At 51.8% G+C, this 14,424-nt stretch overlaps 1 protein-coding gene across 1 annotated transcript; it reads left to right on the forward strand.

Annotated features, from left to right (window-relative positions):
• The first annotated feature begins 10,356 nt into the window (after positions 1-10,356).
• On the forward strand, positions 10,357-13,241 carry LOC129677524 (uncharacterized). The gene is made up of 3 exons (XM_055608147.1): positions 10,357-10,372; positions 12,014-12,850; positions 13,042-13,241. The coding sequence occupies exons 1-3, from the start codon at positions 10,357-10,359 to the stop codon at positions 13,239-13,241; spliced, it is 1,053 nt and encodes a 350-aa protein (XP_055464122.1).
• The last annotated feature ends 1,183 nt before the right edge of the window (positions 13,242-14,424 follow it).

The following is a 14,424-nucleotide window of genomic DNA, read 5'->3' on the forward strand; positions in this document are numbered from 1 at the left end:
GTGAACGAGGAGATGAGAGATGAACCAGCAAAGCCCCCACTATATAATTTACACACACACACACCAGATACCTGCCATAGAAGCCTAAGCTCCCTTGAGTTCCATTATGTGTCTAACTTGGCTTCAGAGGAAGTCCTTGACCCCAGCCTCTCACTCCTGGGCCTCCTGCTATAGCCACCTGTCATTCTGCAGCCCAGGGCCCATACCCGGATTCAGCAGGCCTGTAGCCATCACCACACACAAGGGAAGCAAAGGTCATTGGAGATGCTGGCTCTCCATCCTCTGGATTGCTGGGGGTGACATCCTGGGGGGAAAGGCATCTGGTGGCACTGCCTCAGGGTGCAAAGATAAATTCTTGCCCCCAGACAGCTAGAAAGGTTCAGGTGACCCTGCCAGCCTGGAGATGCTGCTCCAGGTCCTCTGTGGCTGGGACAGGTTAAGGCCATCTTGTTTCTGAGCAGCCATGAGCCCGAAAGGCTCAAGAGGGCTTGGGAAAGTATCCACACTAACAGCGGTCCCCAGAGCAAAGGCCCGGAGGTGCTGGTCTACCCTCTGTGTTGTTCTGTCAGTGAAGACAATATTTGAAAACATAAAGTCTTACCATTTCCAGCTGTGGAGTTCCAGGTGTAAGCCCAGCTTTCTGCGCCTGCTGCTCCGCCTGCTGCTCGCTGCCATGCCTCCATTCTTACCTCATGGCTTCTTAGCTCTCTGGAACTGTAAGCTGAACTAGTCCTAAATTGCCTTTGGTTGTGGTGTTTTATCATAGCAACAGAAAATAACTAATACAGGCATTCTGTGTAGCTCCCTAAGGCAGTAGCTCACACCTGCCCAGCGTGTGGCAGAAACTACAAACAACACCGGCCACAAAGGACCTTCAAAGGGAGGTCTTCACCCTTCCATGTCTCATGAGAAAAGGCCAGATTAGCTGGTTTTCTGCACTGAAGCAAGCAACAATCTTCTGGAGAAAGTTTAGGGCAATTCACGGCCAGCTTGTAAACTACTTCCATTCATTCATTCTTCATTCATTCATTTAGATTTTGGTCTTGGTTTTATGAGACAGAGTCTCTCTATGTAGCCTTGGCTGTCCTAGAAGTGCCACATAGACCAGGCTGGCCGGGAACTCACTGAGATCTGCCTCAAGTGCTGACATAAGCGTGCACTGCCACCACCCGCTTGACTGGAGACTTTTAACATCAGCATCCACGTCTACTGCTCTCCAGCCAACAGATCCACCAGGGCCCAGCGCATCGCCACTCTCGGCCCCACAGGCCTCCTTACCTGGGGAATCACCCTCTCAGACTAGGGAGGGTAGAACCAAGGGGAAACACCAAGAAAAGCAATAGGGCCCCTGGCACAGCCCCTGCCTCACCCACGCTCTCCAGCTGCCAACGGAGATGGTGCCGCTTAGGCCGCCCGTGTTTGGTGATGAGGTGCTGGACGCCGTGAGGTCTGTGGCTGGGCACAGGAAGCGGGCAACGTGTTCCGTCGCTGTTCTTACCCTTACCAAGCCAGCGAGGCAGGAAGGGCGAGACAGCCGTGGCAGACGCTGCAGAGCCCTGGCACACCGGGGCGCAGCTCTCTGCGGCCCAGCAGCCCTGCTCTGCCCTCAACAGCCCTCTCAGCCCCACACAACCGGAACCCGGAGTATGTCTCCGGGACGGGAAACCGGGGTAGTGCCCGTGGGTGAGCACTCGGCTTGCTTCTCTCCCTGGAGCACCCTCGGTCCTGTCCGCCCAGAACTGACGTAGCATGCAGCAACCACAGAGAAGGCACTTCCTTCCTGCCTCTCTCCCCCATCCCACTCCTGCCTCCCAGGGACACTTTCCTAACCCACCTCCTGTTCCAGAATCCACATACACTCATACACACACGCTCACACCCGGATACTCCCACACACACACATACTCACACACACACACACATACACACTCTCTTATACACACACTCACACTTTGGCCTAGGCTCTGTTACTGGAGTAACTCAAAGTAAGAAAACTGCAAGGGAAGCGGGTACACACAGAAGTGGGAGGTGGCTTTGTCAGTGCCAGGCCCATTCTCCGTGTCCCCGCAACCCCCTCTGCCTCCAGCTTGCACCTCTGACACGGGAAGCCAGCCCACACTTCAGCGCTTTCTTCCGTGAGCTGCTTCTGTCCCGGCGACCGAGACAAGGGCTCACCTTGCTTCCCTGCTTCAGAGAAACACAGACGCCAGCTCAGGTGACCGAGACGAGCAGGACCAACCGCTGACGCTCCGTGACAGGCACACGGAGGACACAAGGCTGCAGTGCTTCGGGGTGAGGTTCCCAGGCAGACACGTTCTGGGGGGGTCCCTGGCCGGCCGAGCACATCCTGTGTTCCCGGGAAGATCGGCAGACCGGAGGGCAGAGACCCTGAGAACATGAGGAGGATGTGAGCCACACTTAGCATCACGCCCGGCCGATGTCCGAGGGTCAGAGTGCATGGGACACAGTGAACCCAAACAGGGATTTAGCAAATCCAGCATAGGGGCGGCCAGCTGTGAGATGCTGCAGACAGGAGGCCCAAAGCTCCCCGGGAAAGTCAACGGGGCAGCGTGGCCTGGAGCTCTGCCCCCAGGCCACAGTTGAAAATCTTGTCCTTCATTTTATCTTTAAAACCTATATAATCAGCTGGGAGAGGTCGTGCACACCAATGATCCCAGCACAGAGGCAGAGGCAGATGATCTCTGTGAGTTCAAGGCCAGTCTGGTCTACATAGCAAGTCCAGGACAGCCAGGGCTACACAGAGAAACCCTGTCTCAAAAAAAAAAACAAAAAAAAAAAAAAAAAAAAAAAAACAAAAAAAAAAAACCCCAAAAAAACAAAAACCAGATTCCCTACACTCTGCCCAAAGTTTGGCTATGAGTCTTAGCATCTGCTTCAATATCTGCTGGCTAGAGTCTTTCAGAGGCCCTCTGTCGTAGGCTCCTGTCCTGTTTCCTGTTTTCTCCCTCTTCCAATGTCCATCCTATTTGTCTTTCTGAGTGAGGATTGATCGTCTTACCCAGGGTCCTCCTTCTTGCTTAGCTTCTTTAGGTGTACAGAGTTTAGTATGCTTATCCTATATTATATGTCTGATATCCACTTATGAGTATATACCCTGTGTGTCTTTCTCCTTCTGGGATACCTCACTCAGGATGATCTTTTCTAGATCCCACCATTTGCCTGCAAATTTCATGATTTCCTTGTTTTTCATTGCTGAGTAGTATTCCACCGTGTAAATATACTACAATTTATGAAAGAAGGGGGAGATAGAAAGACCTGGAGGGAACAGGAGCTCCACAAGGAAAGCAACAGAACCAAAAAATCTAGGTCCAGCGGTCTTTTCTGAGACTGATATTCCAACCATGGACCATGAATGGAGATAACCTAAGACCCCTGCACAGATGTAGCCCATGGCAGTTCAGTATCCAAGTGGGTTCCATAGTAAGGGGAACAGGGACTGTCTCTGACATGGACTCAGTGGCTGGGTCTTTGATCACCTCCCCCTGGGGGGAGGGTGCAGCCTTACCAGGCCACACAGGAAGACAATGCAGCTAGTCCTGATGAGATCTGATAGACTAGGATCAAGTAGAAGGGGAGGAGGTCCTCCCCTTATCAGTAGACTGGGGGAGGGCAGGATTGGGAGGGGATGAGGGAAGGGACTACAGCTAGGATACAAAGTGAATAAATTATAATAAATAATAATAATAATAATAATAATAAAACCAAACCCAACCAAAATAAACCAAGCCAAAACAAAACACCTATCCAATCACATATGGAGGGGTTAGTCAGCCATTTAGCATCACTCCCAAGAAAGCTGACCGAGCCTTCCCCTGGGTGTACAGCATTATCCTTTTCTTTTGAAAATATGTTTGTTTCCTTATTTACAGACGGAGTTCTGCTATATAACCTAGACTGGCTTTGGATTTATAATTTCCCAGCCTCCGTTTCACAAATGCCGGGATCACAGACATGCGCCACAATGTCTGACTCACTATTATCTGTGTTCCCTCGCCTTCTCTGCCTCCATTTAAATTTTTTTTTTTTTTTTGCTTTTACTCTCATCTTTATTTAATAAGCACAGCTCTGTTTCGTTCTAATCCACCCTGAAATTCTTTCCTGCAGTGTAGTCAAGGTCACAGAGTGGAGTCCCTAGGTGGGTGGGGGCTGTCCCTAGGCCGCAGCCAGCACCCAGGACTGGACCTCTCCACGGTAACGGAGGGTCGCTGCGGTGATGGTTTCAGACAGAGGACCTTTCCTAGCTCTGCTCCATTCCCGGCTTAGCCTCCTCCCGCACTGGCTGTGAGCTTGCACACATGGCACGCTGTGTCCCCCAAGACAACGGTGGACAAGACATGGCAGAGGACAGAAGTGTTTGTACCCACAGGCTTGTCCTCTCTTGCTGCTGGGAAGCCACTGTCCTGTGAACAGGCCCAGACTGGCCTGCAGGAGGATGAGCAGCCTCTGGCTGCATTAATCATGGCTTTTCTCTTCTGGGGCTTTGACACCTTGAACAATTGGCTGCTTCTCTTAGAGAGCAAACAGCTCACACAAAACATCCTCCAGCCACCTCCTCATCTGGGCTCTGCCCCAGATGCCAAGTCCTGGGAACTGAATCCGGGGCTCCACACATGCTGGTCAAATTCTCCAATGCTCAGCTGCACCCCCAGCAATCTTCTTACTTTTTATCGAGGCAGAGCCTAGCTAAATCGCCAAGGTCAACCTTGAACTCACTCTATACCTCCAGAAAGTCCTTGAACTTGAACTCTTCCTACCTAGGCCGCCCGGGTAGGTGGGATTTTAGGCCCATTCCTGGTAGGGCCCTTCCACTCAGGGCAAGTCCTCCGCCTCATCTCAGGGCTAGGCACCAGGCAACCAGCCAGGTAACTTGTGTGCACCATGGCACACTGGAATGACTCAAGCTTGCCGGTCTTGAACCTGGTTATTGTACACAGTGATTAATACTGTCAACCTGGGAGGTGGGCCTGTGGGCATTTCTGTGAGGGCTCACCTCATCTGGGTTAGCCTCTGGGGATGCCTGTGAAGAATTATCTAGGTCACATTAGTGGAGGGATGGAGACCCACCGTGGTCAAGGTGGCAAAACTTGTCTCTTCTGCCCTGAAACCACCTCAGTGGGAAGCTCTTCGCCTCTCAGCCCTGTGTCTCTCAACCTGAGCTGCACTCTTAGGAGATGCAAAGAGAAACCAACATCTCTAAGCATATACCGCACACCTCGGCAGCTTTCCAGGCGAGAAAGAACGTGTCCTCAGCTGTGCCAGCCAACTCCTTCGGCTGGCTCTCGCTTTGGACTTCCTGCCCCCTGCTGAACCTGTCACCCCACCCTGGAGACTGTGGCTCTCTGGTTGGTCAAACCAGGTCAGTTCCAATTGGAAGGAGAAGCCACAGCTTGATGGGAGCGGTCCCTGCCCGAGTGTCTTCCTGGGCCAGTGGACACTCGCTCTGACCTTTACTTTCACCCAACACCAAAGCCAGCTCTCCAGTTAAACTGTATTAAATAAATGATGTTTGGAGCTGGGCGTGGTCCGGTACCCTGCAGTCTGAGCTAGAGACAGGAAGATCAGGAGACCCTGGGCTATGGGAGACCCTGTTTCAGAAAATAAAATAATGTTTGATGCTAGAGTTAGGACAGAGTCGAACAAGGCTCTTGATTCTGAAAACTATTTCTGGTAATAACGAAGAGCAGTTTCAGACTTCTGTCACACTTATTTATTTGTTTCTATCTCTGTATGTGAGTACCTAAAGGCCAGTTTGAGGGAGTCAGGGCTCTGTCCTCTACTGTGGGTCCAGGGGACAGGACTCAGGTTGTCAGGTTTGGTAGCAAGTGCTTTTACCCACTGAGCCACCTTGCTGTCCCTGAAGACCACTTTTTTTGTTGACTATATCTATGTGGGCCTTGATAGTAAACCATTCCCATTGTTCTCATTTGGGGTTATTTATTGGTCTGTTTTGTCTGGGGTCGCTCTTCCACTGGGAAAATGGGCTTTTTTTTTTTCTTCATCCATCATAACAGAGTTTGTATGGCTACAGTATTACTAAGAAGTAGCTATTCTTGTCCCTCTACGATAGCCAGGATAATTATTATGAGGCCCTTACAGCAGAACAGCACCTTGTCATCTAAAAAGGACTTTAATACACGTCACTACTTTTGATCCCCTACAATAGCCCGGGTGAAGGAACGCAACTTGTATTATATTCATTTTCTACAGCTATGAGCAGACTCAGAGAGGTTAAGCAACCGATTACAAGTCACAGAGCTGTATAGCCTTGGGCAACAGAAAAGTATTGGCAAAGAGTAAGTTATTCGAGGCTTTGTCTATCTAACAAGAATCGATTTTAGTGCCACAGAGCTGGTCAGGGCCAAGTCCCTCGCTCCGGTTCTTACTGCAGTGCACAGACTCTGATAGCTCAGGAGGATAAAACCCCAAACACTGAGCCAACCAGAGCCATGAGAAGAGGTCAGCCTGAGCTCAACGCCACGCCACACGCCTGGACTGTAGCTCAGGCCTCCCTGCAAGCACAAAGACTACCACCCAGGGTCCACCCTGCTGTGAAACTCTCCACCCCTCCCCCTTCTTCTGAAAGTAGGCTAACCAGGAGCCATGACTAGAGCCAGGGTTTTGTCACCAGCAGAAAGGGACGAGCTGGATAGGTCCCAGAGGGCGGGGAGAGGTCTGGTTTGGAGTGGGAAGCCCAGGCTGACACAGGAGCTGCCCACACTGAAGACTGCCACCTAACCCCTCTTTTGTGTCCAATCTCCACCACATGCTCGGCTTCCCGGCGTTGTCCCAGGCACGTAGGACAGCCCTGCCCTCCCAGCCCTTGAGAAGAGCTCAGTAGACAGTCAAGATGTGCAGTGCTGTGAGGCTTCTATTCCGGAAGGGCCCTCCAGGCAGTGGAGAGAACCTCGAAGGCCGACACTCATCCATCTGCTAAGATTTGTTTTCCCCCCTCAGGAGAAAAACCCACTCATACCTTCTCCCAGTTGGAGTAGCTGCAATTACTCCCTCATACCTGAAGTGGGAAAAGACTGTCATGGCCAATCAGACGACATCAGCCTGGGAACCCAGGGCATCCCAGCACCAATCTTTTCATAAAACCCCATATGAGAAGCTACAAATTCAATTTGTCTTGTCTAGGGGAAAAAATGAGGTTTAAATATGTCAAATCAAAAATGATAGCTCATGTACCAGACATCAGTGACCCAGAACAAATGCCTTGGGAAAAATATTACCCTGAAAATGTCAAGTATTCAGGTTACCAAAGACCTGGGAATTTCGGCAATGACCCACGCACAGAAAGTCTACAGTGGACACTGCTGTGCTTCACGGGCCCTGAAGGCCTGGGCACCTCAGACAAAGCCCTGATGTCTGAGGGCTGGCCTCAGCACCTTCCCTTTGGGGGGACGCCTCCTAGGGAGCTCCAGCCTCAACACCTTCCTGCTAGGGTGGGCTACCAAGGCCAGCAGAAAGGAACTCAAGTGTGCCCAACATAGCCCACCTTACCGTGGGTAGAGGGTGCTTCTGAGCAAGGGCAGAAAGCTGGTTCCCACCGAACCAGGTGATGTCAGCTTACTGGATGGATGAGGTTGAGCCCTAAACCTCAGCTATGTCGCTGCCACTGAGCTGATGCCAAGGGCCTTCTCCCTAGACCTTAGTTGGTAAAAACTGGGAATAGGATTTGAGTGATGTCCAGTAACAATTTCAGTTTGGGGACTTACAAGTTTTTCTTCCTTTTGTTCTCTCTTTCAAGAATCTACAGAGCTGCTGGCAAGTGATAGCACACGCCTTTAATACCAGAACTTGGGAGGCAGAGGCAGGTGGATACCTGAGTTTGAGGCCAGCCTGGTCTACAGAGCAAGTCCTGGACAGGCAAGGCTATAGAGAGAAACCCTGTCTAGAAAAACCAAAAACTAGAGAGACAAAGAGAGAGTGGGAGAGGGGGAATATTGGGGGGGGTAAGGGGAGAGCAGCAAACAGGAAGAGAGTATTGAAAGCATCCTGCCTGGTTTGAATCCCGGCTCAGCCACGTCAAGCTCTCTGGTGTTGAGGAGGACTTGTAACACCCATGCCTTCCCTTTCTCTTCTGCAGCATGGAAATTATAATGTTCATCTTCTAGTCTGCGAAAGAACGAGGACCCAGAATAACATGCTAACAGTGCATGGCTATTCTTTATTGAGGAAGTCCTGCGTGCCAGGCTCTATACTAGACACCACAGCTACAGAAATGATCTCATACTTGAGAGGCTAGGGCGGGAGGACTGGTTGAGTACAGGTACTTGAGGCAGCCTGAGCAACGCAACTTCACAACAGAGGGCTGGGGGAGACAGCTTAGCTCCTGAAGGCACTTGCTGCCAGGCCTGACCTCAATCCTTATAACATGGGGGATAGAAGGAAAGAGAAAAGCAACTGCTTCAAGCTGACCTCTGACCTCAAGTGTGCTAAGGCTCACCCTTCAACCCCACACAAACAAAACAAGCAGAAATGGTCCACAGAGCATGTCCCTGCCTGGCGGAACATTGTTGTCTCTTGGTAAGATGCTGCCCTGATGGTCATGAGTTGGCAGCCCCGAGGGTGTAGGATCCTGGCACCCAGTTCTCTGGCATGGAGTCGGGCATGGAGCAAGCCATGAGGAAGGAGGCACCCATCATCTGCCTCATGCCTCTGATGTTTTCTCTTTCCTGTTTTTCCCCTCTGGATACCACTTGAGACCTAACTTCAAAGAGAATTAAGAATAAACAAAACCCCTCCAAGAAGGCACCTCCCCCAAAGCCTCCTCTCTGTTTCCTCCCAGCTCTGCTTGTTCATATTGCATCACCAAGCCTCATACTCTTGCCCTGCTTGCCCTGGGTAGAGAGCTGTGGGCTCCCTCCGAGCCTCCCTGCTCGCCCAAGAACACACTCTGGCCTCGCTCTTCCTAGAAACAGACCCAGCCACGAGCTGCTTGGCCAGTACGGACTCTGGCTACAGGAACATTCCATTGCTTTTTCCCCGGGGGCTGCTGGGGAAATTGCTCAGTTCCTGTATGGTCAGCAGCGAAGGCAATCAGGAACTATCTGGGCACTGCTACACGCAGATGTGTCCCCAGCCCAGAAGGAGACAAGCAGCTGCTGTCTCGGGGCCAGCTGTGGCTGGTCGAGGAGGCATGGGTAGAGGAATAAGGCCCTGGCACAAGACAAGCAGCCAAGGGGTGACAGGCAGCATTCTGGAGGTGTAGGGCTGCTCCATCCGGCCTGGCCTGGGGGCTGACTGCCTCATGCCTTTCAGATCCATAGCAGAGAGCTAGCAAGCGAAATGTTTTCACCCAAACCCACACTGGATATTAAGGAATTTCCAGATTCTTTGCCTAAGCCCAGACTATAAAAATAAAACAAAATAAAGCATCTCCAGAAGAGTCCTGAGGCCTCCCTTGCCACTGTGTACACTCCAGAGGCTGGGGGCTGGGGAGATAGAGACAGACAGGCAGAGAGGCAAACAGACAGACGGACACACACACACACCCCCAGAGAGAGAGAACGGAAGCCCTGTGGCCAATCCTAGGAGTTCTTCATCAAGGCAGGCTGCATTATAGACTAGAAGGAGCTGGGGTCGGATTTCGGTTGACATTCTCAGGTGCCAGGCTGTGGGAGGATTTTAAAGTTCAGTCAAACAAAGGAAGGTATGGCCCAGAGGTGCAGAGGGAAGAGGTTGGCCCCTGGGCCTCAGGAAACACTAGTGTGATCTTAGGGTTCAGATGCCTCTGGAACTTGCTCCCCCCCAACACTCCTCACCTCTGCAGGCGTCTAATCTTCCATGGTGGCCACGGTTAATGAAGAGCTGCTTCTGGTTGGTACTGGAAGGCGGCTCACGGGCTAAGAGCACACACTTCTCTTCCAGAGGACCAGAGCTGGATTCCCAGCCCCGTGTCAGGCAGCTCACAAGCACCTGGACACTGCACTTCTGAGGGACCGGAAGCCCTCTTCTGGACTCCGCAGGCATCTGCACTCATACCCATGCACAGACAGACATGGACACACAAGAAAAAATAATAGTAACAGAAGCTGAAAAAGAGTTACATTCCGATGAGAAAACTCACAAAGCCCTTAAATCTTCTGGTAGCAAAATCTGAGGCAGCCAATACGGCACCTGCTATCCTGAGACACTGAGAGCTAGGGCAAGCCACTGAGCTCTCCCATCCTCCACAGAGACTGGTGTTTCCGTGCCAAGATGGCAGAGAAGAGCTGAGGGGAGCCAGGGAAAGGGGGAGGGGCGGCCTGGCCACTGCCTCCCTGCCCATTCATAGGACCATGCCCCCATCCTCCTCATGTACCTCAAAACATGCTTGCTGCAGAGTTTGGCATGGTCCCTGTTCACGGTCAGTAACATGTTGAGCTAAGACCACCTTTCATGAGGCTAAACAGAAGACACATCTGTGTGCCGTGAGCAGTAGTGGTGGAGTCTTTGTAGCTCCCACCTTTCCAGACTAGGTCCCCACAGGGCCAAAAAACTGCAAAGGCAGATTCAGAACCAGAAAGTTAGTAAGACAAAACTAAAGGTCCCAGAACCAGAGAGGCCATGACCTGAAGCAGTAAATCCTTAAGGCTGAGTTCACCTCCGTTTGTGTCCTGGTGGCTTCCCGAGGCACTGGGGCGCATTTTCCTCTCCAGGGGCTGAGGAGCCTCATGGACTCTGTGGCCTTCCACTTCTAGCTTAGCAAAAAAAAAAAAAAAAAAAAAAAAAAAAAATCCTAGCCCTCAAGATCAACAAAACAACTGACAGCAAAGGCTATGTTAGCAAAGTTATAGAGAAATGGAATCCTCATTCACAACTGGCAGGAATGCACAACAGCACAGCCACCCTGAAAACTCAGTATGGGGGAATGCTCAGAAAACCAGCTGTGCTGTTCCCTGGCATGGCTTTCCCAAAGATTTGACGTCCTATTCCACAGATACTTGCTCTACAATACTCACTGTCACCCTATTCACAGTGGCCCGGATATGGAGACAACCTAAATATCCTTCGATAGATGAAGAGATAATGAGATGTCTTACCGATACGCAGCAGAATACTATTCAGCTGTTAAAAAAAAATTCATGGAATGTGCAGGTACAGGGACAGACCGAGGAAAGGTTATATTGAGGGACGTGACGGAGAGACAAACAGTACATGCCCTCTCTCTGCGGCTTCTACCTTCAGGTGCTCAGAAGGAAGTGTAACCCCTCCCCCAAGAAAGCCTCTTTTTACAGCAAGCGGAGACCGTGACAGAAAACCACAACATGGCATAACGCAGATATCAACAGATGGTGGGAGGCCACACCCTGAAGGACATGTCCACAGCAGAGATTCTGTACCTCTGCGGTGCTCAGGAAACATTCCTCAAGAGGGCATGCAAAGATCCTAAGAGCCTATCAGCTTGCGGGGGGCATGGGAGGGACTCAAGGCGGGATGGCTGGGAGGCACTGGAGGGGGAGAGAAAGGGTTGCAATTCTATTTCAATCAAAAAAATTGTGCATCGGCAGTCACGACGCCACACGCCTTTAATCCCAGCACTCGGGAGGCGGAGGAAAGCAGATCTTCGTGAGTTCCAGGCCAGCCTGGTCTACACAGTGAGTCCAGGACAACCAGGGAAGGCTATTACACAAAGAACCCATGTTCGGAAAAGAGAGAGAGAGAGAGAGAGAGAGAGAGAGAGAGACACCCAGCCCTGTCCACACTGGCCCTGCACACCTAGGAATTGCACAGCTGCCAGGCTGATCGGAGCGGTTTGGGTCTACAGCAAGATTTTCCCCAGGCTAGGCTCCCAGCACGGTGCTGAAATGATACGGGAAAGTCAACGTGTCCCTCCACCGGGAAGGCGATTCACTCACCTGGACTCTAATCTTGAAGTTATGTCGCCCCGGGTAAATGCGTTTCCTTCTCTGGGCTTCCATCTGCTTCCCAGAAAACTCTGGATTTGCGCTGCACACCTAAAGTCTAATCTAGATCTATCACTCTGCAATTCCATGAATAAATGAAGCAGGCGGCTGGCCATTAATCAAGTTGCCCGGAAACCACAACGACTTGCCTCTGAGCCCCACACACCAGCACGTAGGGTTTGGACGGCTTCATTCCCAGTCTCTTTCCGTCCGGTGTTGGGGAGTTCCAGCCGATGACCGGATAGTCCAGGGCTCAGAGCTGAGCACACTGACATTTGGAACCCCAGCGTCAGCTCAGCAGTGCCGTATCCGGGCGATCTCCGCTGCGGTCGGTGGTAGTGCGACCCGGGAGACTGCGCAGAAAATCCTTGCGCAGGGTCTGGAGAGCGGTGGGCACAGCAGGGTCTGCCGAGGGCGTGGCAAGCAGGGAGAGGAAACGGAAGATGGGCTGGTACCGGGGCTGACCCTCGCGAGTCCCGGCCGCGCGCCCACGTCCTCCCAAGGAACGCGACTAGGAATCTGCACTGGGGAAGATGAAGTTGGTAAAGACACATTCTCCAGAACCATCCAGCCGTGGGCTTCACTCCCTCCCCTCGGCTCCATTCCCAGGACTAAGGGTCTCTCCTCTGACCTGGGATTGGTCCTGCTCTCACCATTCCGTGACGACCTTCCAGCGAGTCCATCCTACCGCGCAGGCGCATCACCCAGTTACGTTGGCGCGGCCGTAGGTTGGCGCGGCCGCGCGCCGTCCGGAACAGTTCAGCAGACGTTTGTTTGTGTCTGTTGGCTTTTCCCGGGTTTCTTTTCCTTCTTCCACTCAGTGAGCAACACGAGCCCAGAGAAGCAGGTCGGACGCGCCCGACGTGTCTCCAGTTTGCTCTGCGCTTCAGTCCCAAGTGACCGGGCACTGATCCCGAGGCCGGGTGGACGGGCAGCTGGTGCGTGTACCCACTGGGTGGCGCGCGCGGCGCTCTTGGTGGACGCGTCCCTCTGCCGGGGGCGACTCCTTGCTCCTAGAACCCCAGCTCTGACCAAGGATGACCGCGTTCCTTTCGGGAGGAACCAGGGTTTTTGGGTTTTTTATTTCATTAATTTATTTCGTTCTCACTTTTTTTTTTTTTTTTTTCAGTGAGCAGGTCCTGTTGTGGACTTGATGTTGTTATTATCAGACCAAGCAATATAAATAAATGTGTTAACAGAGGGGATTTTCGGATGATGGTTCGCGGGGATAAGAGCCTTGGGGTTCGGTCTGCAGTTCGGTCCCCAGCACCCACGATGGAGACAGCTCAAACGACCTCGCCGGGCACCGGCGCTCAGATGCACGAATAATAAAATGAATCTTTTTAAAGTATAGCAAATCTAGCAGTTTTCTTTCTTTCTTTCTTTCTTTCTTTCTTTTTCTTTCTTTCTTTCTTTTTTCTTTGTTTTAGCGAAGCATTGAGATTTGAAGAGGATATTTGGAAGGTTTCTGGCCACAAAATATTGCTCAAGATTGAGGTTGCAACACGGACTGTTTATGATTCTCAAGTTTGCGTTCATTGCTATCCTTTCCTGCAAGCCTGCCTGCGTAGAGAGTATATGGGCGTGAATATATCTCATGCAATATTGTGTATTTGCATTCGAATGAACCTATTGCTATCCGCCACCAGGTGATGGTGGCGCTTGCCTCTAATCCTGGCGCTCAGGTGGCAGAGGCAGATCTCTGAGTTTGAGGTCAGCCCAGTCTACAGAGTGAATTTCAGGACAGCCAGGGCTACACAGAGAACCCTACCCTGAAAAAAAGAAGAAAGAAGAACGGATTAGTGTTTAGGACAGCCTGAGAAGCCCGGGGCAGCATTCTGTTAGGCAGTCAGGTTTTCTAAACCCCAAATCCTTCCATGGCGCCTCCTACCGGATGCTTGTCTCCTGGCGGGACAGGGCAGCTCACCTCGCAGTGAGCATTAAGTAAAAGAACGTAGACGCTCCAAGAATGCGCAATGGGTAAAACACGCAGATCTTCCGCGTTCTCGCTCCTGTCATCCCCCATGGCAGGAGACCTCATTGTCTGGGGACTTCACGGGCAATATTTTCACTTTGTGAGGAGTCATTTGATGTATGACAACACTCAATGCCCAGGTGGCCCCCCACATGGAACTTTCTGGAAAGAAGGCCACCAGCTTTGCTTTCTGACCCACTGCTAAGGAGAGCAGGCCTCTCCCTTCCAGGAGAGCTGTGGGACTTGACAACATCCTCAAGGTGACAGCTGCTTTTCCGGTGGATCTCGGGCAAGTCTCCAGCACTTTCCACTTATGCTTCTGTGCCCCAGGTCCTTCTGGATACAACCCCAGGGCCCTAGTACCTCCAGCACAGAGCGGAGGGCACTCACATGCTCCTGAGAAGCCCAGGGCCAAGGCTAATCTTTACATGGGATACCCTTCCCCACCAGGGCCAGAAGGAGTGACAAGAAAACAGGCCGCCTGACCTTAGGGAAGTCAGGGTCCAGCCTGTGTTTCCTGAACCCTTTTCCATAAGA

This window comes from Psammomys obesus, unplaced genomic scaffold, assembly GCF_907164565.1.
Source record: "Psammomys obesus unplaced genomic scaffold, mPsaObe1.curated_primary_1811, whole genome shotgun sequence".
Classification (NCBI taxonomy): Eukaryota; Metazoa; Chordata; class Mammalia; order Rodentia; family Muridae; genus Psammomys; species Psammomys obesus.

Excerpts from the sequence above, each read along its gene's own strand:
- LOC129677524 (XM_055608147.1), top strand. Across the intron at positions 12,851-13,041 it reads GCCGGGTGGACGGGCAGCTG|TGAGCAGGTCCTGTTGTGGA; the intron begins GTGCGTGTACCC and ends TTTTTTTTTCAG.